The sequence below is a fragment of the Ambystoma mexicanum genome, chromosome 5q (genome assembly GCF_040938575.1).
Source record: "Ambystoma mexicanum isolate Mex_15411 chromosome 5q, UKY_AmexF1_1, whole genome shotgun sequence".
Taxonomy (NCBI): Eukaryota; Metazoa; Chordata; class Amphibia; order Caudata; family Ambystomatidae; genus Ambystoma; species Ambystoma mexicanum.
This window is the reverse complement of record NC_090933.1, coordinates 269489555-269515002: the sequence shown is the minus strand read 5'-3', so window position 1 is coordinate 269515002 and position 25448 is coordinate 269489555. Positions and strand designations below refer to the sequence as shown.

Below are 25448 nucleotides of genomic sequence, written 5' to 3'. Positions count from 1 at the left end.
AGATCTCCGCAGATCATGAAGTGGTTTACTAAGTGTTCCGCCATGGCTATATCCAGTGCTTCTTCAACTTTCTCCAGGAAGTTAGTTGTTTCTGTAGATGCTGGATTCCAGTAGACATTTGCTATAATTAATGGTGTTTTTCCATAGCTTTCTTTGTTATTTGTCTTGCGAGTCCATGAGGCTTTCACCATCAATATTTCCAGGTTACTAATCAATGTCTTGTCTAGTGTGATCCCACTTCCGTTTTTGCAGGCGATCAGGAGCCCTGAAGATGGTCTTCCCAGACGGCCCTTATTTGCGGGTGCCAAGATTAAATCGAATCCTCGCATAGAGGGTGGTTCACACAGCCAGGTTTCTTGGAGGCATATTAAATCATATGCTCCTAAAGTCATGTCGCTAGCCGATAGGAGGTGAAGATGTCCTCTCGTATTCCACGAGCACATTTTTATTGTCTGCTTCTGTTCGCCTCCCTTACATTTCCCTCGTTGAATGTGCTCGACTCCAGGAAACTGCTATTTTTGCTTCTTTTCTGTTAGTGCTTTTGGCAGCCAGGACCATATTCCTTTCATTGGGGCACATTTTAGTGAAGGTTCGCTCTCAGTTTTATTTTGTTGTTGCTCCTGATTTTGTTCCCTGCGAGTCGCTGTTTCCCTGGCTCTATGAATATTTCTTGGATCTTCTTGTTTTCGTTCCTGTTTTCGCGAGGATGTTTCCATGTCACTATGGCTGAGTCTCTTGTCTTCTGTCTGGTTTCTTCCATACTGGATGTTTTCCTTTAACTTCAATGATTTTTGACCTTCTCGCTTTTTCATTTCTTCCGTCTTTTCCTTAACTCCGAAACTTGTGTAACTTTTCTTTGTTTGTAAGTTGGAGTTACTCTGTTTATTTAAGTTTTTGTCTGGAGATTCTTTCCTCTTCCTATCATTGTTGTCATATTTTTGCTTTGTCTGCGTCACTTGATACACCCTTAAGTCGTATCCCATGTTTTCTAGTTCTCTTTTATTTTCAAGGAGGGTGTTTTTTAACTTCGTTGACGCTATATGCAAATAAGTTCTGGCCTTGGTGTTTCTATGACTTGGTTCTACCACTAATAAATCTTCTGATTTGATATATTTTAGGTTTCGGATGTATTTGAACAACTTTAATACCGAATTTCTGTTTAGTGTTACCTTGTCCTCATTTTCTTCTACTTGCGTTATTTTAATCTGCCATTTCGCTTGGTCCCATTTCCTAGGCTTAGGGTTGGGCCACTTGGACCTGTCTCTATGCTGTGGACTCAGTTCTCCGTAGCCGCGTGATGAAGTTGTGATAATCTTTTCATTTTTCCCACGTTTATCATGTTTATATTTCATGTCCTTGCTCGTTGGCGTATATCCTCTTAAGTTTTTGCTTTCGCTCTCTTGCTTGTCTTGGCGATACTGAAAATCGACTTGCTGTGTTAGATTTGAGCGTTCTCCCTCGCGGGCCTCTTGTCTTGCGCGGGAATGGTGGTCTACCTTCTTTAGAGTTCTGCCACTCCGTGGATCTGGTGTTCTTGATCTCGCCCTTTCTCTCTCCTTTTTTGTATCCATCATTTGTTTCAGAGTTTTTTGTCTCAACGTTTCAGTGACCTTGATTTCGTTTTTGTCTCTGCTACGTGTCTTTACCACTTTTTGTTTTTGGCATTGTTCGGTCCATTGTGAGTTTACCTCTACTTTGTTGTCTGCTTTATTGCTTTTGCCGGCCAATTGTGAATACAGACTTTTGGAGGTTTTCTTTGGACTTGAATCTGAGGTAGAGTCTTCTGACACGTATTGACTCAGGTTCATTAGTTCATCATTTTCCAGAAAGTCATAAGTTATCTTCGGTGGTGCTGTCTTATTCGTTTCCGAGTTTTCCTGTTTGTTCATGGGTTCTATGTTTATATCCAAGCTCTCCTCCATGCGTACTTTATCTTTGTGGCTTGCAGGCCGCTTAAAGACTTGAAAAATCGCCTCTACTGATTCTGTACGTGTCTTAGGTAGCTTAGGTAACGATTTTTTTGTTCCCTCTTTTTTTTTTTGAACAATTTCTCCTCCCTGAAGTTGATCTCCAGGTACTTCAATTGTGATTTCTGGTTTGTTTGAGTTCAGTGTACATTCTGATTGTCCTAGACGGGTATTCATCTGAACTACTTTAGTGACTTTTTCTGTGGATGATTTGCTCTCTGTTAAGTCTATCGTGCTAATTGTTTGAGTTTTTTTTGTCATCGTTGCGTGAGCCTCATCTTTCCCACATGTTTGGTTGGGCATGGCTGATGTATCTTGGTTCGCTTCTTGGTTGTTTTTTTTCCTGGCTTCTAAAGCCATGATATAAGCTTCTAAAAAGATGACTTTGCTGTACATCATTGCTTGGATACTGGTGTGATCCTTCAGTGAGTCAGCGATGGCTTCATAGAGCTTCATGAATGGAGCGAGTGCTATATTTACAGATGACATGATGGAAAGTAGGTCAGTCTTTTTGTTTAAGTGTTCCGCTGAGCTCGAAGAATATTGCTGCGTTGAAGTTCTCCTTAAAGGGGCGTCAATTATAATTGTTGTCTTGTTTCCCCCCAGATTTTGTGATGGTGCAACAGTGTCAAGTAAGCGACTTCGATGTTCCATCGTATCTGGTCGAGGACTAAGTGGTTCATGGCCCCACTGGTTTTGATGGTGATTCTGTCCGTGTTTTTTCGTTTGGGCCTGAACTGGAGTTGGCGCTTTGGACGGGATTGGTTGATCAACTGAGTGTGTGTTTTCCTCCATTTTGCTCAGATGTCGTTCCCGTATAGTCTCGTCGTTTACTATCGGGTCGGGCTCCAGGAGTGGATTTGTGGATGTTATGTTGTCTGATTCAGACGTATCTCCTTTCTCCAAATTTAAAACTAGTGTAGTATCTATTTCCCACAGTGTTTTGTTTATCTTATCCATCACTGTTTGTATACCACCCAAGATTGCTTCTTTCTCACTGGTATCTGGTTTTTCGAGTAGACTTTCCCTTTCCTGTTGGTGTTTTGGTTTCTCCTGCTCCCTGACCCTTAAGTTGTCCCGTTTCTCCCTTTCTTCTGTTGTTTTTGTGTTGATTTGTAGATGCAGATCGCTATTGAGTGTCTCTATTTCTTGCAAGGCCGTTGGGGGGAGAAGTGTCTTAAGTGGTGCGGGCTCTTCACTTTCTCTTTCTTCTAACTGATTCAATGATCTCTCTTTCTCCTCCAATGTTAAAACGTCCTTCGCTCCTGGTTTTCCACTCTTCTTACAGTCTAACCTTCGTAGTTTGAAAGGGGGTAAGCATTCATTTAAAGCATCGAGTATCTCCATGTCTGATAGCTCCATGTGATGTCTATTTATCCCTTTTGTGTTAGATCGAGACGTGAAGTAGTTTGTCATTGGATTTTTTTCATTTGTTGTTGTCCTATTTTTGTTGAGATGTTTACCACCCTTGTTTCTTTTTGTGGTGATTTTAACCATTTGCCTTTGCCTTTTTTTGCTGTTAGTTGTTTTACTGCCTTCACTGGCCGTAAGAACTTCTTCCATGTCTATTTGATTGTCCTTGTCGTCTGTGCTGTCTTCTGCCTCTGCATGGATTGCGCCACCACTTGGATTTGGCCCGACGTCAACTCCCCCTGCTGGGCCGTGCTGGGAGGTGCTCGGCTAGACTCGCCGGATGGTGCATGTTTTGTGGTCTCTACGGCGTCCACCCCTCCCCCGCCTTCCTGGCCGTTCTCCACCCCGCTCGTAGCTAAGGGGCCGACTCTGTGAGTCCCCGGTGTCTCAGCCGAGGAATCCCTGCGCTGGTCACCCAGGTCCATCGCGACCTGCTCCACAACGGGGTCCGGATCGAGCTCGGGTAGTAGTTGCAATGATGGCGATGGCTGCGGTTGTGATTTTTTCGTTGCATTTTGCGGAAACACCCCTATTGGAGACAGCAATGAGTTTGAGGGGTCTGTTTGTTGTATTTGTACGTTTTGTTCTGGTTGCGGAGCCAAAGTCTGATGTAAAGTCTGTTGGCCACCCTTGTCTAGCAGACCCCATTCACTAATTTTGTCATTTTCGTTTCTCTTTGGACTATGTGTCGGTGTTCTCTCATGACCCCTTGAGGTGCTTCCCTGTTGTTTTTGGGTCATTTTCATGCTTCTCAGGCACCTACCTTCTTCTTCTTCTGGGGGGGATTCGCTGGTCTCAGTTTTTCTATTTGGTCTTACTGCCCTAGCGGCCATGTCTTTGTCAAGGATCACGGACTCCCGGCTTGATAGTACGCCACCAGCGCCTAACAGCCGCACAACAGCCAACGCCCTCTACTCCTATCGGGCTCAACGCCGCGAGGGTGCGCTGTCTCTGCTTTAGTGGCAGAGGATGTCACGTGAGCGGTCACGTGAGTCACAAGACTCCGCCTCCTCCAGGAAGCTGAGTAGTTGCCTGCAACTGCCTGCGGGTGGTAGCGCGAGTGAAGGAAACTCCCAGCGCTTACTCCAGGCACAGGCACAGAGGCTTCCAGGACACGGGCGCTGCACAGTTTTCAAGTCGTTCTCTCTAGTAAGAAATGCGCCGCTCGGCAGCGCTGTCTCTGCTTTAGTGGCAGAGGATGTCACGTGAGCGGTCACGTGAGTCACAAGACTCCGCCTCCTCCAGGAAGCTGAGTAGTTGCCTGCAACTGCCTGCGGGTGGTAGCGCGAGTGAAGGAAACTCCCAGCGCTTACTCCAGGCACAGGCACAGAGGCTTCCAGGACACGGGCGCTGCACAGTTTTCAAGTCGTTCTCTCTAGTAAGCAATGCATTGATATAAAAAGCATTCCATTATGAAGTTCTTTCCAGTATACTAATCTACCCATGTATAAACATAAGTATTGTGTGAAGCATAGTTGATGGAGGTGCAAAATTCATAATCTTGCCATGTTGAATAGTGAAATGATAAATGCTTTCTTATTAGAGTTTTGCGTACTATGAAACATGTAATAAGTTGCTAATAAAACCCACTTACTACATAATTTCATTATTACAGACAAAACACAAAGACACAACATCACATACAAATATGAGCATTTATAGGGAAAGTGAAGTAAGCGAAAAGCAGCAGTTGTACCAGAAAGTGTTCATAACCTAACTGATTATCTTTATTCACAGAAATGATTGCTCTGTTTCAAAGCTGCTACTGCCCCTCTGTATATGTATCAAATGATGTGATTTGACCCTAAGGAAAGTAGTGTGAGTACAATGTATACAAATGTGAGCATATACAGGGAAAGTACAATAATTAAAAAACAACAGAAGTATCAGGAAGTGGTGATAACCCTACTGATTATCTTCATGCACAGAAAGGATTGCTGTCTTACAAGCCTGTGTCTTCCCCTATGTATATGTTTCATATGATGTGAATGGACCCTAAGGGAATTACTGTAAGAACATACTTGACGGATAAGTCTACAAATATAGTACCTTTTGAATTTTTAGTTCCTGACTGTTACTGAAGAAAACCATGTGGCGTAGATATTTCAGTATAGGAAAAAAAGAGGGAGCCAGACATATGATGTCATCAGTGATGTCATCAATGACATTTGTGATGTCATCTTTGATGTCCTGGGTGTTAGTCTTAGCAGTGCACGGTGGTGGTATGAGTTATGGTTGCTTAGTTTACCATAACTGTGGAATTTCAGGGGTTTTTCGGTTTTACTTCGAACCATAACGTCCCTTTAACAAAGTTTTTTTATTGATTTTCATAGGTTTTTAGTAGCGCAACTTAACCATAACATGCCTTTAACAACGTTTTGACAATGTTTGGTGAGGTTTGGTCAAGGGGGGGCAAAGTTATAGGGGGTCCCAAAATGTCTTTTTTTCCCCATAGACATAATGGGAAAACATTTCTGTCGCGCGTAAAGCCCAAACCGCTGGACGGATTTTCACCAAATTTGCGGCAGGAGTGTCGGCTTGGTCCCGAAAGTGTGCTTTTGTTAATTTTAATTTGGTGTAAATGCATCCAGTAGTTTGTTTTTTAAATAACCAAAACATAAGGCAAAAAAAATTGTAATATCTATGTCCTCTCCGCGAACTCACTTCCCTGTTAGGTCCGCGGACTGGCCTCTGATTGACCAGAAAAATTTGCTGACTTTTGCATGGTCCGCAGACATCTGGACGCGCCCGCTGATTGGGTGGTGTGAAATGCGTCGGTTTCCCCTGAAACGCCCGCCATCTTGGATTCGCTGACTTTTTTGTCCACGGGCAGCACAGTGAAAACATTTTTTTTTAAAAAGCAGCATTGTACTTGTCAAACTCAACGAACATTCTCTGGAGATGTGGGGGGAGATGAGGATTGGATTGGAAAGAAGCAAAAAAACATGTTGTTTCACCCCCCCGAAAGTCCGCGAACACTCCAGATGTCCTGGGGCAGTCCTGTGGTGTTTCACGGACACTTCTGATGTCTTAGGACATCTGTACCTATTTCCACATTATAGGGTTGGGGAAAAGCAGTTTTTGGATGGCTTATAACTTTTGTGCCACTCAATGAAACTGCATTGCAAAGTTTTGTGGTAATCTGTCAAGAGGGGCAAAATTAGAAGGGGGTCCCAAAATATTGTAACGGCATATAAATGTGGTGTCATTTGATGAATCTGCACAACATTTGGCAAAACGATTTTGGATCTTGATATAAATGGTTTTCTAAAGTTAAGTGGGATTTTCTCAAGAGGGGGCGAAATTAGAGGGGAGGTCTCAACATTTTTAGATGGCTTATAATTTAGTTGCTATTTGACGAATGTGGACAAAAGTTTTGATAAAGATTATAGACACAACCTTCAATGTTTGTGTAAAGACTGAATGGATTTTGTCAAGTGGGGGCTAAATTATATGACTATTGTATGTACATACATTTTCACACTTTTTAAAACATAAAACGTGGGTGGATTTTGAGCAAACTCGTGAGGAGCGTTGGCAAGGACATTAAAGCATGGTTTTGCAAATGTGCCCGGGTTATTTTTGACAAGTGTAATAATGTAGGTACAAAAAATAGTCAATACCTTTGGTGACTGAGGTATACCCTGTGCCCATGGGCAGTAGCCAGATTGTCTGGGTCATGGCATAAGGTTATGATGCGGACAATCTGGCTACTGGCCATGACCGCTAGGGACGAAAAATGGTGTTAAAGTGGCTATGTTTACCTGGGACCGGCTATGTGATAAAGTTATTCGAAGGAAGGATAGGTTTGAAAGCTAAAAAATGTGCTTGTGGTAATATGTTCATAGGGTTTTGCAGACCTCCATGGCAAGGGAAGAGGGGCTGTGTACAGAGCCCTGCCTTCTCTTCCCATGTTGGCTGTCTTGTAAAAGGATTTTCCTTCCTACAGCGGGACGCCGCAGGCATCCTGCTATAGGAAGAAATATCTATGTTTTAGCATCCTGGGTTCCCACTTTGGGAACCAGGGGTGCTAATGGCCTTTATCCCCTATTTCAGGAGCTGCAATGGACGATAATGGTCCATAGCCATCTTTATTTATTTATTTACTTATTTATTTATTTATTTATAACACACCAATGCCCGCAGACATCAGGCTGTGTGGTTACAGTGTTTGTTGAGGTAGATGAGGTGGAGGAAGACAGCTTACTACTTGCTGAGAAAGGAACAACCTTTTTAGGAGCATTGCGGTCATTGGATTTGGTGTGGCAGCGCATGGAGGTCATCCCGTATGAGTACTGTCCAGGTAGTCTGTGACTGAGTACAAAATTGAACTCAGTGCATTTCACTTTGGTAGCTTTAGCCTTTGTTATACTCCCAACAGTAGCAAAGAACTGGCACACCGATGATTCGATATTGGTGCTAGAAGTAGGCACTTCTTCTACCTCATCTTCTTGGTCCTTGTCATTGTTTTTGAAAGTACTGTGCTTTTTTGTTGTGAAGGTCCTCCAACTGGTGGTGGTGGTGGCTCTTTGGGAGGAGGGATGGCAATAACTGATGCCATTTTTAAGATAAATATCAGTTTTGATAAAATTCTTCCAAGTATGTATTGTGTACTAGATTGGTAATGGATAATGAGTACGAAAAGGTGTAGGAGGTGTGCAAGGGAAACTTTGAAGCTGAAAGTTCCTATATCAGTAGAAAATGCAATTCTGAACTGTCTTCGAAGCACGGATTGTGCAGACGCCTTCGCGAACACGTCACCATGCCACAGGCAAGCGTTTGGTTACGTGGCACTGTCCAGAAGGTCTGCGATGAAGTCAGACGTTCCCGGACGTCTACAGATGCAAAATTATTTCAAAAAGTTGCAAAAAGTGTGTAGGCATGTTAAAAATGATGCTACAAGGTGGGAAATGGCAGAGTTTTAAGGTGAAACTTTGTAAATTGGACAGAAATATTGCTTATTGTTGATGTATGATATTAGTAAATTGTAGGAAAATAGCATGCACTACTAACAACCTATGAAATTCAATGAAAAAACGTTGTTAAAGGGACATTATGGTTAGCTGCACTAATAACAACCTATGAAATTCAATGAAAAACCTTTGTTAAAGGTTTGTATGGTTACAAGTAAAACCGAAAAACCCCAGAAATTCGCCATTTATGGTAAACTAAGCAACCCTAACTCGCGCCACCGCCGTGCACTGCTAAGACTAACACCCAGGACATCAAAGATGACATCACAAATGTCATTGATGACATCACTGATGACATCACATGTGAAATACATTTTGATGAAAAGTCCCTACAAGGAGTTGTGTCTATATTGTTGGTAACAAGATGTCAGGGGTGATCGGGAGACCTATCATGAACTACTTAATCTATTAAAGAATGTACTCATCTAAAATCATTGTATTGAAGTATTGTTGTTACTACAGAAACATAATCATATATAAAAATAGGCAATGACTGCAGCATGCACCATAAAAGTACACTATTTATAATCTTGTAATTTTGGATAGTGCAATAATCAATGCTACCTTATCAGAGTGTTGAGAAATGTTAAACATGTAATAATTAGCTAACAATTCAAGACTTTACAACACTTGTGCGGGTACAACCAATACATATGAAGAACCACAATGCATATAAATCCGAGGCACACACAGGGAAACTAAAGTAAGGAAGAATGAAACTGCATCATCAGAAAATAAGTTTATCTTCATGTATACAAATGAACTGTGTGTTTGAGGCCTGCTCATTTCCCCATGTATGTGCACCATGAGCTGAGACCAAACCCTAAGGAAAGTACTTAAAGAACATATGACAAGGTTAACGTCTAGATATATATCACCTTTTTCAATTTTAACATTCTGACCGTCAGTGAACAAAACCACCTGACCTAGATATGTCAGTGACCATAAACAAGTGGCCCAGATATGTGATGTCATCAGTGATGCCATCAATGACATTTGTGATGTCATCTTTGATGTCCTGGGTGTTAGTCTTCGCAGTGCACGATGGCACAACATTGGATTACAGAACACAGAGGAGAGATTGCTGGAATCAGAATATTCAAAAGGAATCTGAGTTGTGACCAAAGAGAACTCACAACGAGAAAAAAATGAGGTGAGATAAATATATGAACATAAAGCAATAAGAAAAGGCTTCAATAAAGAAGCAGAACTCTAATTTTTTCTAGACTAGATGCAATTAATATTTATTGCACCTTTAATGTTTGGTAAAGAATCAAACTTATTATGATTTATGAAGAATACGGCATCAACAAACAAATTTGATCAAGTCCTCCATGTCACACAGTCTCCACCCAGTAATACCTAAAGACTTTGTTAATATATTATTTCATTCATATATCAAAAGTTTAAAACTTTGTTCAATGTGATGTACATATTTCAACAGATAATTAATTTACAATATGACATATTACATAGGTAAATTTATACTCAATTTAACAGATAAAAAATCCTACTGTTCAACATAAATCCCAGACACAAATTAACAAACATATATGTGCAAAGTGCAAAACAACGCGTGACACCTAAACTCTTGTTAGTCCTTTTTTCCTGACTTGCTCCTTATTTGCAGTGTCTTGATTGAATCTTAGAAGTTGACAGAGTGTGCTTTGGCCATCTAAAGAGCATCAGTAGTGCTCCGGCCAATCGCGGCCTCCATCAGGACATAACCAGTTTTTTCACGACAACCCAATGTAATCCTGTGTCTACAATAAAAACATCCACTCCACTCTAACAGAATATACAAATGTAAATGCTTATCGAAGGAAGGACAGAGGGAAACCGGACTGCCATCCAATCAGGGAAGCGCCAGTTTCATAACTAGGAACTCAGCAGCTTTTGTTACAATTCTTAATTTTAGGTCATGATGCAACTACTATTAATTTTGAATTAGTTGATCTCAGCAACATAGAACAATTCCCATGCTCACGTTGCATCTTACATTTCACATATTTAATTTGTTTCAGCTCAACATTATCAGGCGGTTGAGCGGTGGCACCCACACCTCCATTATTGTAACTGGATATTTTCCATCAAGTACTTTAAAGTGTGTTTTGGAATCAAGACTACGATAATAGAAACACGAGTGACCACCAACACTTTGTGGGTTATTTTCCTGTATATTAAACTTGTGAATGAATGCTTAGACCCAGCACTTTGGCAAATATTAATGTATTTACAATGAATTCATTCTGTTAATGCCATATGAACCAAACTCACTGGCATTGTGCACATGATGGAACCATGTGCTTCTTTAATTTCTTCCTGTGCAGCTTAACTATCTTGAGAAGCCAGCCATTTATCAGAGGAAATTATGACTTTTGATGCCGCAACGTGGCATCCTCTTACACATGGTCAGTATAAATAGCTCCCTGTCCAACATTTGATTTCATACTCTGGTAATAGTTTTGTCAAATTTAATTTCAAGGTGATCATTCACCAACTTCATTTAACTTAGATCCCAACCCGTATGAGCATTTGAACACAGGTGCTATGCTCCGGTTACATGCGGGCACTAAGCAGTTCTGGGGAATCACAATGAGAAGAACTTTTTTCGCACTGTGGAGATGATTTGTAAGATTGAGGTTAGGAAATAAATCATTAGTGACATTTCACCCACCAAGCGAATATGCTTTTTTAATTTTTGTCCTTCTTGTTTTTTGTTTGTTTGTCCCACCGTTATGCTCATATTTATATGAATATTGACGATGACTTAATGCATTGATGATTTATTTTTTGGTACAGTATCATCTTTTTTATTTGTATTTTTTTTAATTGTAATGTTGTGTGTGACTATGTGAACGTCAGATGCAACAGATTGGCAGATGCCAATAACAGATGAACCGTGTGCAAATTGTTCACGATACTAACATCACTTACAAGGAACTCTGTTATGATTGCTAATGAAAACCTACATTTTATAAATATACTGAGAGCCCTGAAGAAGAGAAACAGTTCTTGAAACATGTGTCCGCTCATTAGAGTTAATTATGTTTTGACAATAAACTTATTGTCACTACAAATATATTCTTTGACAGGCAATTGCATGTGTGACAAATCACTTTTGACTTCCATACAAGCACGATAATATGAGTGTGAGTGCATTAGAAACTTGGAACACTTTCTATTTACATATAAGGAATGCTAGGCAAGCACTCCATACCAATTTCAAGTTGCATGCGACACATGTCGAGACCTAATATTAGCTATAAAGTGCTTTGATCAGGTTAGGATTTTCCAATAACCCCCTCCCCTTTTTTGACAAAAACTCTGTCAATTGTTTCACCTGTCTATCCTATTGAGAAATCATTTCCTGGCCCTCTTGAATGTGGGGCGTTTTTTTCTCAGACATCTGTCCCCCCACCCCCCAGAGAATATGTGTCTCTGATAGATTTGAAAACTGTTGTTGTAGTCATTACTTATCCTCCACTGGCCCAGGCACTGATTTACATGTAAAAAACAATGGGGTCTTGGGAGCGTCTCTGCCGGACATTAATCCCAGTTAAGAGAGCCTTACCCAGATACTTTAGTTCAATATCTTTCACAGAGGAGAAATATCCAAAACATATCAGACTTTGTCCTACCCTGGGGTAGTCCAGCACCGGAAATGCTAGGCAATTCTCCTCTGAATAAGAGTACCAACAGCAACCCTAGAAACGTGTTTCAGTCTGGTTGGACTTTATCAGTAGGGTGTAGCTGTGACTCTCTAAGACTAGTGAGCAAGGGGTCCACATGTGATTTCTCCTAGTAACTTAGGGTGAGACCCAAAGTTACTTAAATTATGCACAAAACAAGGAGGGTCCTGGGAGTTCCTCTGCCAGAAATTAGTCCCAGTTACAAGAGCCTTACCCAGATTCTTTAGCTCACTTTATTTCACAGAGGAGAAATATCCAAAACATATAATTTACATGAGCCTGGATCCTAGGAGGTGGAGGAGGAGGAGGAGGAAGGAGGTTGTCTTGGTTGTTGATTCTAGAAGGAGTGAATTGGTTTCTAACCTGAAGGGAATTCTCATTTGGATTCCCCTGGGAACCTGAAGCTGGGTTCAGATGGTATTTTTCTGGTGGAGGAGTATATCTGTAGTGCCGTATAGACTTAAAACCTAAGTTCTGGTGACCAATTTTAGCCTTCAGTTTCATTGGTTAGTATTTTGCATGGCAGGTGGATAACTAGTCTATTGCCTTTGAGCAGGCAGTATTTTATGTCTCTTAGTGTCTGTAACAGCAAAACAGTAGGTCTTTAGCCACCCTCTTTCACAGTCCAACAGATATATACTAAACATCTGTTCACCCAGCAGGCAAGCGATGCCGGTACCACTCGGGGTGACTGAAGCAAAATGAAAGAGGTGATGGCTGGAAGGTTTGCAATTAATCTCAACCTCTGGCATTGCTCTGGGCAACCGGACCATCGTTCTTCGCCTGTCAAACCATTAAAAAGGGGAAAGACCATATGCATGAGATGGGATGTGACCAAGCTATTCTGGCTGCACTGACCCTTTTTGGATGGGACCAGGCCAGATTTGCATATGGTCTTTCACCTTTTGTAATGTCTTGGCAGATGAAGAACAATGGTCTGGAAGGTTGCCCAGAGCAATGCCAGAGTTTATGATTCATTCAAAACCTTCCAGCATCACCTCTTTTGTTTTGCTGTAGTCACCCCAAGTGGGACCGGTATGACCAGAAGTGGGTGCCATGCCTGCTGGGCCTAGATACCCACGCTACTCCTCACTTATGAGGCCTAACGAGGATGAAACATTTTTGTGGATGCCTGTTGTCTTGTACAGAAGGGATGTGGCCAGGCAGTTCGATCTGGATTGCCTCTTTTGTAGTGGGACCAAGCCTGATTTGCATATGGTCTTTCCCCTTTCGTAATGACTTGGCAGGCAAAGAATGATGATCTGGAGGGTTGCCCAGAGCAATGCCAGAGGTTAAGATGTATTAAACACTTTGCAGCTATTATCGCTTTTGTTTTGCTCTAGCCACCCCAAGTGGGACGGGTATGCCCAGACATGAGTCCCATGCCTGCTGTGCCTAGAGACCCAAGCTACTTCTTGCCTAAAAAGCCCAAAACATGTTTGGGGATGCTTCTGGTCTAGTGCAGAAGGGATGTGACCAGGCAGTTTGAGCTGGACTGCCTCTTTTGGGGTGGGACCAAGCCTGACTTGCATATGGTCTCTCCCCTGTTTTAATGGTTTACCAGGTGAAGAACAATGGTATCGAGGGTAGCCTAGAGAAATAGCAGAGGTAACGATTAATTCAAAACCTTTCAGCCATCACCTCTTTTGTTTTGCCGTCGTTCAATTTTTTACAGTCAATAGAGAGCCTGCCTAGAATGGAACAGGTAAAAACAGGTGTGTAAAGGCTTTTCTATGAATTTGAGTGGAGACCAAGGAAGACCAGTAGAGCAAATAGGGTCAGGCTTTGGCAGGGAAGAGATACCTTTTTGCAAAAGTGCCCAATGGAGCAGTTCCAAGAGTTCTGTTGGAAGGAGATGAAGAGACACATAAATGAAGAAATTCATGAAGAAAACGCATGCTAGAGGTGCCAGAGTTAGGATAGCAATACCTTGAGATTGGAAAAGCAGTTCTTTCAGCAAGCAGTCAGTGGTTTACAGATGTGGTTGCTGGTCAAGTTGCTCAGAAACCACTGAGGGATCCAGTGATGGGACACTGATTTGGAGCGACCTTAAGACCCTTAAGAAGAGTGATTATTCTAAATTCAGTGATACCCAGAGAAGCAGAAAGGCGAATCAGCTACAGCCAGTGGTTGCTGGTGTTAAAGGCTTCCCACATCATCCACAGTTACTGAACCTCACTTCTGTAAATGATGTCAGCTCAGAGCAACCGCATGGAAAAAGAAATGGGAAAGATATGTTGAGTACATCAAAATGTCAGCCACGGAAGATGGACCGGAAAGGTAAGCTTGGCTCTGTTGTTGCAGGGATTAAGACAGCACTGGTGAGTGGAGCTTTCCATTTGGGGAGATGGAACCACAGCTTATGCCAGTTGTACTGGAATGAATATTCTCTGGTCAGTTTGATGTGTAGCATCGTCTGAGTTCGATATTTATTGTTATGTATTTATTTTTGCATTTATTTCAGCACACAAAGGCCTGAGGCATCTGGGCGCTAGTTACAGAAAGTGTACCGTACAGATCATAAAGTGTAAGGTTACACATAAAGGTTACAGCGTAATGGTAGGTAATCGCAGCACACTTTGGCAAAGCCTCACCTCATGGTGTGAGGGGCTACTTCAGGTGTGCAAGACAAAGTCATTGGGGCTCATTCTGAGCCTGCCGGTCCGCAAACAACGGTGCTGGTAAGCTTACGCCACCGTTTTTTCCAGACCGGAATATTACAGGTCTGCATGCCGGAGCTGCTGTGCCCGACAGGTCGGTCCCTGCCGGACACAGCGGCCATGGTAAGCAGACCATCACGGAGGCACCGGCCATGTTATTAACGGTGCCGGTGCTTCTGTGTTCCCCATTCCCATAGAGTCCTGTGGGACTCTATGGGAATGGGGAATTACAATTTACCGGCGCCTGACTTTCCGGAATGCCGGGGTTGTAATCCCAGGTGTTACCGGTAAATCAGCTGCCAGTAAATGTTTACAGGTCCAGCGGCAACCCGCCGGTAGCACCGGCACGGTTACCGCCGGACCCGTAATGAGGCCCATTGTGTGTACACAATCTAGCAAAGCCTCATCTCACGATGCGAGGCGCTGCTTCAGGAGTGCAGACAGGTATACAAGTACAGGGCTAAACGTCAATCAGATACGTTGCCGTGGAGATAGAGGTGTAGTGCAAGGCTAATAATCAATCCTAATCAATAATCAATCATGTATGTTGACATAGATTGCATGTCATATAGTTACATTAGCAGGCCACGGCTGGCCAAGACATAATAGGTAGGTTGCAAGTCAGGGAGGTTTGTAGTGATTTGTAGTACAAGGCTAAAGGTAATAAAAGGACAGTTTCAGGATGTTACATTAACAGCACATTACGTAATAGGTCGGTTGATTTTCAGTAAAAAGTATAGGCTAGAGGTTAAATGTGCAGAACAAGGTCTCCAAGAAGACATTAAGACATGCCCCCTGGCAAGGTCCCATTTGGGCATGTTGGCTGTGCAGGGTTAAGCCAAGTAAACAGGCAGCGTTAAACTGGTGTGCATTAGAGGCTATGGAATAAGATTGTAATATTTGTAGTCAATACATGCGTTCAGTGAGGAGCGAGTCACACCCAGGGAAGGCTGCGCCAGGGCTTCTGGGGCCACTTCATAGTGCAAGGCACTTAGGACACAGTTGCTTTTGTTTGCAGAGATGGTAAAACAGTAAAACAGAAGCACACAGCGAAGGCTGTGCCAGGTGTGCCTGGGCCACTTCAGAGTGCGAAGAGTGATGTAAAGATAGAATTAGGTTGCCATAGTGGGCAGAGAGCAACATGGATGATGGCAGGCCAGCACGTTCGGTGCCAGGTGAGGCGACTTGAGATGAAGAATAGTCAGCATTGATGTACAATCAAGGACAAGTGCAAAATTTGCAGTAGATGGCATGATTGCCGGACCGTCATTTGGGTAACATGACAGAAAAGGAAACAGGCATGTCGGAGGGGGATCAGGTAGGGAGATACAGACACAGAAATTAGACACATGGTTTTTCAAGATAGTGAAAGGGCAGGGGCACTTCTAATCTTTGTAGGCAGAGAAAAGGATAGATGGGGAATCCAATGCGTCCAGCGACCTGACCTGCAGAAGTGAGCACACAGCATGGCTATGTCAGAAACGGCTGGACAAGGCCAGACAGGATGGACTGCAGCAGACCTTAAAGTGCAGCCTTTAAAAGGGGGGCGGCATCGTCTGCTGGCTTCCAGAGGATAAGGGTATTTGATGTCATTGTGACCAATCAGATTTTGGCAAGGCGGGCAGAGGTGCATGCCCTCTGCTGCTGAAGTGGCAAGCTGAATCTTGGTGGCCATGTTGCAGTGGTCCTCGTTGTGTTGGAGCCTGCCTTCCTTGTTGGGGCCAACTGAAGCGGGCAGGGTGCTCGGGGGCAGAGGAGATAATCTGGCAGGCACTCCTGTGCCATGTTGGTGAAAGCTCAGGGCCAGACCGGATGCACTCCAGCAGGCCTTAGAATCTGGCCTTTAAAGTGGGCTGGCATCGCCTGCTGGCTCCCAGAGGTTGAGGATATTTAATGTAGTTGTGACTAATCAGCTCCTGGTGCAGGTGGCTAGAGGTGCAGGTCCTCTGCTGCTGAAGCGGCAAGCTGAATCTCGGCAGCCATTTTGGAGTGGTCCCTGTCCTTGTTGTGGTGGAGCCCAGCCAGGCCTGCCTTCCTGGTTGGGGACAACTGAAGCGGGCAGGGTCCTGGGGGGCAGAGGAGATCATCTGGCAGGCACTCCTGTGCCACGTTGTTGAAAGCACAGGGCCAGACAGGAAGGACTGTCAATGAAGGACCTCCCGCTTATGGGTCCAGCAATGCAGGCACAGTCTGGAGCTTCATTGAGATGAGGCCTTTGAGAAGGAGCTGTGATCAAGTTGTACCACCAGATCAGGAGAAATTATCATTTCTGTGGGTTCTGTCTGTCATCGAGGAGAGTCCTGGGACATGCATATCCTGTACCCAAAGATTGCCACATCCTCTTTCATACACAGAGGGGGACAAGAGCAATTAATGTGACTCCTCAGGTTTTCAAGCCAAACAAAGATGTCCTCCTTTTACATGAATGGAGGAGGTGGTTTAAATAGGACAAAAGTACGTAAAATGGTTTCCACCATGTTGAACCATTTCACACAGGTGAAATAAGGCAACCCCAACTAAACCACAAGTGGTGAGGGGGCCCCCTGCTACACCAATGATATTATCTCCTGCTAATTGCAAGGTCTACAATATGTACAACTTTTTTAAACTTCTCATATGTTTTTAAAGTACTTTGCTTAGAGTTTGATCTGCGCGCATGCTGCATACACATGTGGTAATAAGCAGGCCTGAAACACACAATTAATTTGTGTACATGATGATTAACTGTAATGGTATCCTCTCTGAGTCCGTAAGGATGTGGTCAGAGAGGTTCATCACTATAATATTATCTATGCTATTTAGTGATTTAGCAATGTGAGCAGGTCATATCACTGAAAGCAGAAATAGAAGTAGTAGACCTAGAAGAGAAAAAAAGAAAAACTATGATATACTTAACTAAATAGTTACACTATTTCACAACAAACTGAAATAAAAAAAATAAACATTCTTTCGGGATGTACGGGATTACGGGGATGGGAGGGTGCAAACGTACGGGATTACGGGGATGGGAGGGTGCAAACGTTCTAGAACAGATATGACAACAAGTCTTATCAGATTAGCAAAACATCACACACCACACTAGTCAGCTCTGATCCTGATAGTAATGATGAAGAACTGGCCAACACAACTCAGAGAGATGCAAGACCTACGACCAGTTTGAGCAAGCAGACTGGAACTACTTTTGCAGAAGAAATTAAGAGGCCTAAACATGTCAATTATTTGGAGAGTAGAAATTATCCCAAGAAGATGGTGACTTTTTTATCACTACCCTCAACATAGAGAGATACTTACTACAACCAGCATCACAGAGGCAAGAGAGGTGTTACCAAGAACAGAAGGAAAAGAAATGGAGTATGGAGTCAATACATGACCCAAGAACCGCAATTGCTAAATAACACAGATAATACTGTAGATTTAGTGAAGAACCACTCTGACCACGTCCTGACTGACTCAGAGAGGAGAGTTTTGAATAAGGGTTTACACTACACACCAATGACATCCATCAACATCACTGACACTTACATTGATATATTTAAATTCACTAGGCGACTGAAACTAAAAAAGTTCTTCCACAATAAAGAACCAATACAAACCAAAGACACATATACCACAATACCTAGCGACATGACCATTCAGGACCTAGAAGCAACTAAATTGGTACTTTCATTGGAAGACGATACCATCATTGGGAACGACAGGTTAATGCAGGAATTGAATATCAAATGTTGCTTACCATGTTCGAGTAAACTAAAGTATAGATCAAAATTCATACATCCCACTGCAGAGAATATTATGATTGACACCTTTTTCCGACCTGGTCACAAGAGGCCTTGAACATTTATGCACTAAGATTCTCACACATAATATAAAGACAATTTGACTAACAAAGAGAAGAGGGCAATTACTGAGATCATTAAGAAGAAAACCCTTGTCGTTATGAAAGCAGACAAATGTGGCAATATTGTTGTGATGAATCATAATGATTACATTGAACCAAGCATCAATCATGTTAATAGCCCTGGTTGTTACCAACGTGTGAATACCAGTCCCATGACTAGAATCATTGAGAGTGCACATTGTTTAAAATAAAAGTGGCAACTCTATGGGCTTTTGGATGATGAAGAAAAATACTTTGTTAAAAACACATAACAACATTCCGACGATTTAATTTCTTCAAAAAGTTCATAAACCATTTACAAAGCTACCAGAGATGAGACCAATTGTATCAGGAATTGGTTGGACCACAGATCCAAACTATATTGACAAACATTTGAGAGATGATGTTATTAATTTGGAATCCAACACAAAGTATGTGAAGCATATTCTGAGCATCCTAAATTCCATTTAATGTCAACAAGAATTTTTTCTGGTGAATTATGATATCAAAGCACTGTACAACTCTATCCAACATGAACTGGCACTGAACACAGTTGGCTTTTGGCTCAAGTAGAAATTGGCATCTCATTTCAAATTTGAGAAATTATCATTGAAATGTTAGAATTCACATTAACCAATAACTGCTTTTTATTCGATGGAGAATTCTACATGCAAACCTGGGGAGTAGCAATAGTGGCTACATTTTCACCAAGTATAGCTAATCTTTTAATGGCCCAATTGGAGACTTCATATGCCTTATCTAGTTCAGTAATGTGCCAATCGGTTATCCTCTGGAAAAGGTTTATTTATGATATTCTACTCATTTGGAAAGTCACCTCCACAGAACGTGGCATTTTGACTAAGAAACGTAATGCTAACCCATTTCAGAAAGAGCTTACCTGTAACTACAACATCAATAAAATCACTTTCTTAGACCTTGAAATTAGAATTATAAATAAAAAGATAGAACGTAAAATGTTTCAGAAACTAACAGACATCAACTTGGTCCTACAAGTGACCAGTGGACAAAAGAATCATGTGATTAAAAACATCCCCATTGGAGAGATGCTTAGAGCAAGACAAAATTGCATCATAGAAGAATCCTTTGACAAAGGAATAAAGCTTAGTGCAGACAGATCCAAACTTGGAGGGTATAACCCACACTATATAGACAAAGGCCTTGCTAGAGCAAGAACTACTGAGAGAAGCACTCTACTTATGCCTAAAGTGAAGAATAACCTGAAACACCAAGACATAGTCAGAGTCATTACCACTTTCTCAGTACATAATCATAAAATGTACAGAATTCTCAAAAGACATTGGAATGTCCTACTACTGGACAAAGATTTACCGGAGTATATTAGTTGGAAACCAGATTTGCTATTCACGAGAGCACTAACAATCAAATTGGCAATCAAATCAAGTCTAGTTAGTTGGAGAAAGCAACCTCAGTGAGGGAAGGCACTTGATTGAAACAACCCACAGTTTTTTTTTCAAATGTGGCACCTGAAATATGTGCAAATTCACCCTCAATAAAATAACCAGCAGACTTATACATACAAGACATTAAATACCCACGGATTTATCAATTCCTAAACCGAATATGTAATTTTTGTGATTTTTTGTGTCTGCAAATAGTTGTATGTTGGGAGCACCAAGCGTGAACTCGGATGGCGCATCTGCAAATATCTATATGCCATTAGAACCAACAATCCACACTACCTTCTGGTCCAACAATGGATTACAGAACACAGAGGAGAGGATGTGGACACGTTGTGATTTGCTGGAATCAGAAAATTAAAAAGGAATATGAAATGTGACCAAAGAGAACTCACAATGAGAAGAAATAAGCCGAAATACACATATGAACTTAAAGCAATTGAAAAAGGCCTCAACAAAAAGCAGAACTCAAAATCTTTCCAGACTAGATGCAACTCATTTTTGTAGCACATTTAATGTTTGGTAAAGAATCAAACATTTATTGTGGTTTTTGAAGAATAAGGCAACAATGTGAGACTAGCAGGTTGGTCTCTTTGTGATTCCCAACTCTGTTTTCACTGCCCTGGTGCATGCGGATAGGCAAATCCTGACCAGTTGTAAACTATTATTTTCACCGGCCACAAGACTTAGTACTTGAATATTTATAATGTAGTAAATTCAAGAAGACATTATTTATCAGATACGGGAGACCCCAACATCACAATGCAGTACCGAAATTTACCACTTTACTAGGATTTCTTTAATTCTGTGGGTGACAGATATCTTTCGTGTTGCCCCACAGTGATTTGGGACTAATTGAGGCTAATGACTCCAGAAAGCAGCCACCAGTCCGCATTATATCAGAATGCTCATTAGTATTTACCGACCAGACTTGGCGATATATTTAACTTGTAACCCATTATGTGCTGCATCGAATAATTTTGATAACATTTAAAAAAGAAATATTTACATTATTATAATACAATTTCATTCAGGCAATATCTTATCCAGAAAAACAATACTGTGGCATATCGCAGCACATATATCAATAATAAAAGCTCAGGATTTTAGATGGGGCCCCATTTTTCTGAGCAGGGAAGAACTCATACTGTTAGAGTTCTTCCTCGATATCCACCACCAAAGGCCTAGACTAGTGGGATTGATACACATGTGTTTTGGACATGGCAAAAGGCAATGCCTAGTGGCGTGGTAATGTTAAAAAATATACAGTGGGCATGGCCAAAAGCCTTGGCTAGTGAGAACATCCTTCAGCTGTGCCTACTGGATATTTTACAACACTCCCAAGCTACTAACCATGGCCTTCGGCCGTATCCATTGTACATCCGTATCAGGCCCAATAGCCAGAGCCTATGGCCCAGACTAGTGACATATCCTTAGGCCATGCAAACTGTATATTTTAAAACACTACCAGGCCACTAGCCATGGCCTTCAGCCGTGTCCACTGTACCCTTGTATCAGGGCCACTAGCCATGGCCTTTAACTTTGGCTAATGAGCTTGGCCTTCTGTCGTGCCCACTGTATATTTCACAACTCTACCCAGCCACTATCCATGGCCTTTGAACATGTCCCCTATACATGTATATCATGCCCACTAGCCAGCACAAAAGGCCTTGGCTAGTGAGCACTGCCATTAGCCCTGACCCTGTATATTTTACAACACTACCAGGCCACTAGCCATACCCTTTGGCCATGGCCAATGGCCACATCATTTGATTGTTTCCACTATACATGTGTGTCAGGCCTACTAGCCAGGGTTCTATGGCCCTGACTAATGGCACAGTGTTTGGCCATGGCCACTGCATATTTTAAAAGACTACCAAGCCACTAGCCATGGGCTTCAGACATGGCCCCACTATACTTGTGTACCAAGCCCACGGTCATACTCACTGTCTATTTTACTAGTTACCTGGTATATTTTACTATGGCTAGTGGCCTGGCAGTGTTGTAACATATACAGTGAGCAAGGCCAAAGGCTGTGCTCACTAGCCAAGGCTCAATGCCCTGGCTCGTGGGCCTGATAAACATGTATAGTGGACACGGCCAAAAGGCCATGGCCACTGGCCATGGCTGAATGCCTTGGCTAGTGGCCTCGTAGTATTTCAAAATACACAGTGGGCACAGTTGAAGGCTGTGCCACTAATTTGAGGCATAGGCATTGGCTAGTGGGACCAATACACATGTGTAGTGGACATGGATGAAGGCCATGGCTAGTGGTCTGGTAGTGTTGTAAAATATACAGTGGACACGGCCAAAGCCTGTTCACTTGTCAAGGCCTTTGGCCCTGGCTAGTGGACCTGATACACATGTATAATGGACATGGCTAAAGCCCATGACCAGGCCATGGCTAGTGCCCTGGTAGTGTTGTAAAATATACAGTGGACACATCAGAAGGCCATACTCACTAGCCAAGCCTGGATGCCCTGGCTAGTAGGCCTGATACACATGTATAATGGAAACGGCCAAAGGTCATGGCTAGTGGCCTGGTATTGTTTGAAAATATATAGTGGGCACAGCTGAAGGCCATGGATAGTGGCCTGGTAGTGTTCAAAAACATACAGTGGGCATGGCCTAAGGCCGTACTCACTAGCTAGGGCCAAAGGCCCTGGTTAGTATGCTTGATACACATGTAAAGTGGGGTCATGGCTGAAGGCCATGGCTAGTTGCTTGTCGTTGGCTGTGTCATTAGCCATGGCTGTAGGGCCTGGCTAGTAGGCCTGATACACATGTATTTTGGACACAGCCAAAGGGCGTGCCACTTATCATGGCCAAAGGGTATGGCTAGTGGCCTGGCAGGGTGTAAAATATACAGTGGGAACGGTTGAAGGGCGTGCTTACTATCCAAGGCCGAAGGCCGAATGCAGTGGCTGGTATTCTTGACACACATGTATATTGGACAGGGCCGAAAGCCATGGATAGTGGCCTGGTAGTATTCTAAAATACACAGTGGGCACAGACTTTTAGCCATGCTCACCAGACAAGGCCTTTTCCCCTGGCTAGTTGGCCTGGATAGTGGCCTGGTAATGTTCTAAAATATACAGTGGGCATGTCCGAAGGCCATGCTCACTAGCCACAACCAAAGGCCCTGGCTAGTGGGCTTGACACACATGTATAGTGGAAGCAACCTTTAGCAGTGGCTGTACATGTATACCAGTCCACCTCGAAAGGGCCTATATCCCAGGCTAGTGCCACGGCCTCCGGATTTGCCCACTGTATATTGCTTATCACTATCAGGCCACTATCCATGGCCTTCAGTTGTGTCCACTATACATGAGTATCAGGCCCACCAGTCAGGGCCTTTGCTCCTGGCTATTGAGCACAGACATTGGCTGTGCCCACAGTATATTTTAGAAAACTCCCCGGCCACTAGAAATGGCCTTTGCCTGTGACCAATACACATGTTTGTCAAGCCTACTAGTTTGGCCTTTGGCCATGTCCACTATACATGTGTATCAGGCTCACTAGGCAAGGGCAAAAGACTTGGGTATTGAGCACAGCCTTTGACTAGGCCCACTGGATATTTTACAACAATACTGGGCTAGAAGTCATGGCGTTCAACCGTATACATTGTACACGTGCATCAGGCCCACTAGCCAAGAACTATGGCCGTGGCTAGTGACACAGCCTTTGACCCTGCCCACTGTATATTTTAAAACACTACCAGGCCACTATCTGTGGCCTTTGACCTTGTCCCCTATCCATGTGTATCAGGCCCAATAGCCAGGGCCAAAGGCCTTGGCTAGTGAGCACGGCATTCGGCCGTGCCCATTGTGTATTTTACAACACTACCAGGACACTAGCCGTGGCCTTTGGCCGTGTCCACTATACATGTGTATCAGGCCTACTAGCCAGGGCCTATGGCCCAGGCACAGCCTTTGGCCATGCCCACTGTATATTTTAAAACACTGAAGGGAGGAAGGCCCTCCTGTCACGCTTCTCAATAAAACGTAATGTTAACACAGGTGCATGAGTTTAAAATAAAATAGAAGATTTTTAATTTCTTTACCTAAATATAAACACATATGATTCGAGAAACTGGTTAGTTGAAAACATGAAAATAAATCACACATGAAGTATCTGTTATCAAAGTAGAATCCAATCAATGCAAAATAATAGTGTCCTTAGTTACTTTCACTAAGTCTTAGTATTTGGATCAAAATGTCAAATAATGCAGACTGGCTGTGGCCTTAGTTGTTGTCACTAGATCCTGGTTCTTAGTTCTTGAATAAGGGTTTCCAATAATACTGAAGAGTTGTGACCTCAGTTGTTATCACTGGGTCTGGGTGTCCTTTGGTTGGAGTGGATCCTTATTGAGGTTGTGGCCTTATTTAAATTCACTAATTCTTCTTAATTATGAGAGTCAATGTCTTTCTGTAAGTAGCTTAAAGTTCCAAACTATAATTACAAGAGCAGTTGGCTCTGTGGTTGGAGTAAGTCCTTAAGAGGGCAGCCCTGTAGTGGACACAACTTGGAAGTAAAATAGAATACAGTTGCGGAGGGGAAACACGTGTTTCCCCTCCGCATGGTCGCGGTGGTTCTTCAGGAGGAATATGTGGTTTGTTGAGACAGAAGTTGTCTGAGAGGAAGAAGAAAAAAAGGAAAGGTTTGAAAAAGCATTGGGTCTTGTGCTTTCTGATCTTTTAGCTGAAACACTTAGTTAATATAGGTGCATCAAATAAGGTACTTACAGGTTTGTGGATTCAATATTGTGGGAATGGTTGTTTCAGCTCGGTAAAGAGAGCACTTTTTGATTATTGCCTAAAGGTCTGATCTGAAATAATTGAAATGTACACTATTTAGAGTTAAGAAATTCTTGAATGTCAGCATCAATTACATATATTGTGATCTTAGAATAGGTAACTAGGAATATACATGTTGAGTAAGATGAAGGTATTCTGAAAGTGTGACTATGAAGGCATTGCTAAATAGTTTTAAATGAAGTGGCGAGCCAACAATAATAATTGGTGCTATGAACAGCTAGCGGTAAGCTTATTCAATATTTAGGTTTTAAGGCCAAATTGGAAATAGTAAAGTGAGCTTTAAGTAAGATCGTAGCCTTCTAGATAAAAAATCAATATGGGCCAAAGAGAAAGTGATTCAGCTAGATGCTTAGAAGAGTGTTGCTTACCGCTACTGGATTCCAAGGTCCTTCTCGTTCGATGGTTTCTACCATTCTTGTCTAGAGAGGTGTATTTATAGTGCATTACGTTGTGTAATATTTTAAAACACTACCATGCCATTAGCCATGGCCCACTATACTTGTGTATGAAGCCTTTGGCTCTGGCTAGTGAGCACAGCCTTCGGCCGTGACCACTGTATATTTCATTAGTCACCTGGTTTATTTTACTAAGGCTTGTGGCCTGGTAGTTT

General features: G+C 42.5%; 1 protein-coding gene across 1 annotated transcript; it reads right to left on the bottom strand.

Moving 5' to 3' along the window:
• Positions 1–512: 512 nt before the first annotated feature.
• On the bottom strand, positions 513–3530 carry LOC138498251 (putative leucine-rich repeat-containing protein DDB_G0290503). The gene has a single exon (XM_069622100.1). The coding sequence runs from the start codon at positions 3528–3530 to the stop codon at positions 513–515; it is 3018 nt and encodes a 1005-aa protein (XP_069478201.1).
• Positions 3531–25448: the final 21918 nt, after the last annotated feature.

What these genes read in the sequence shown, in the direction of transcription:
- LOC138498251 (XM_069622100.1), bottom strand. Translation starts at nt 3,530, where the DNA reads ATGGAAGAAGTTCTTACGGCCAGTGAAGGCAGTAAAACAACTAACAGC.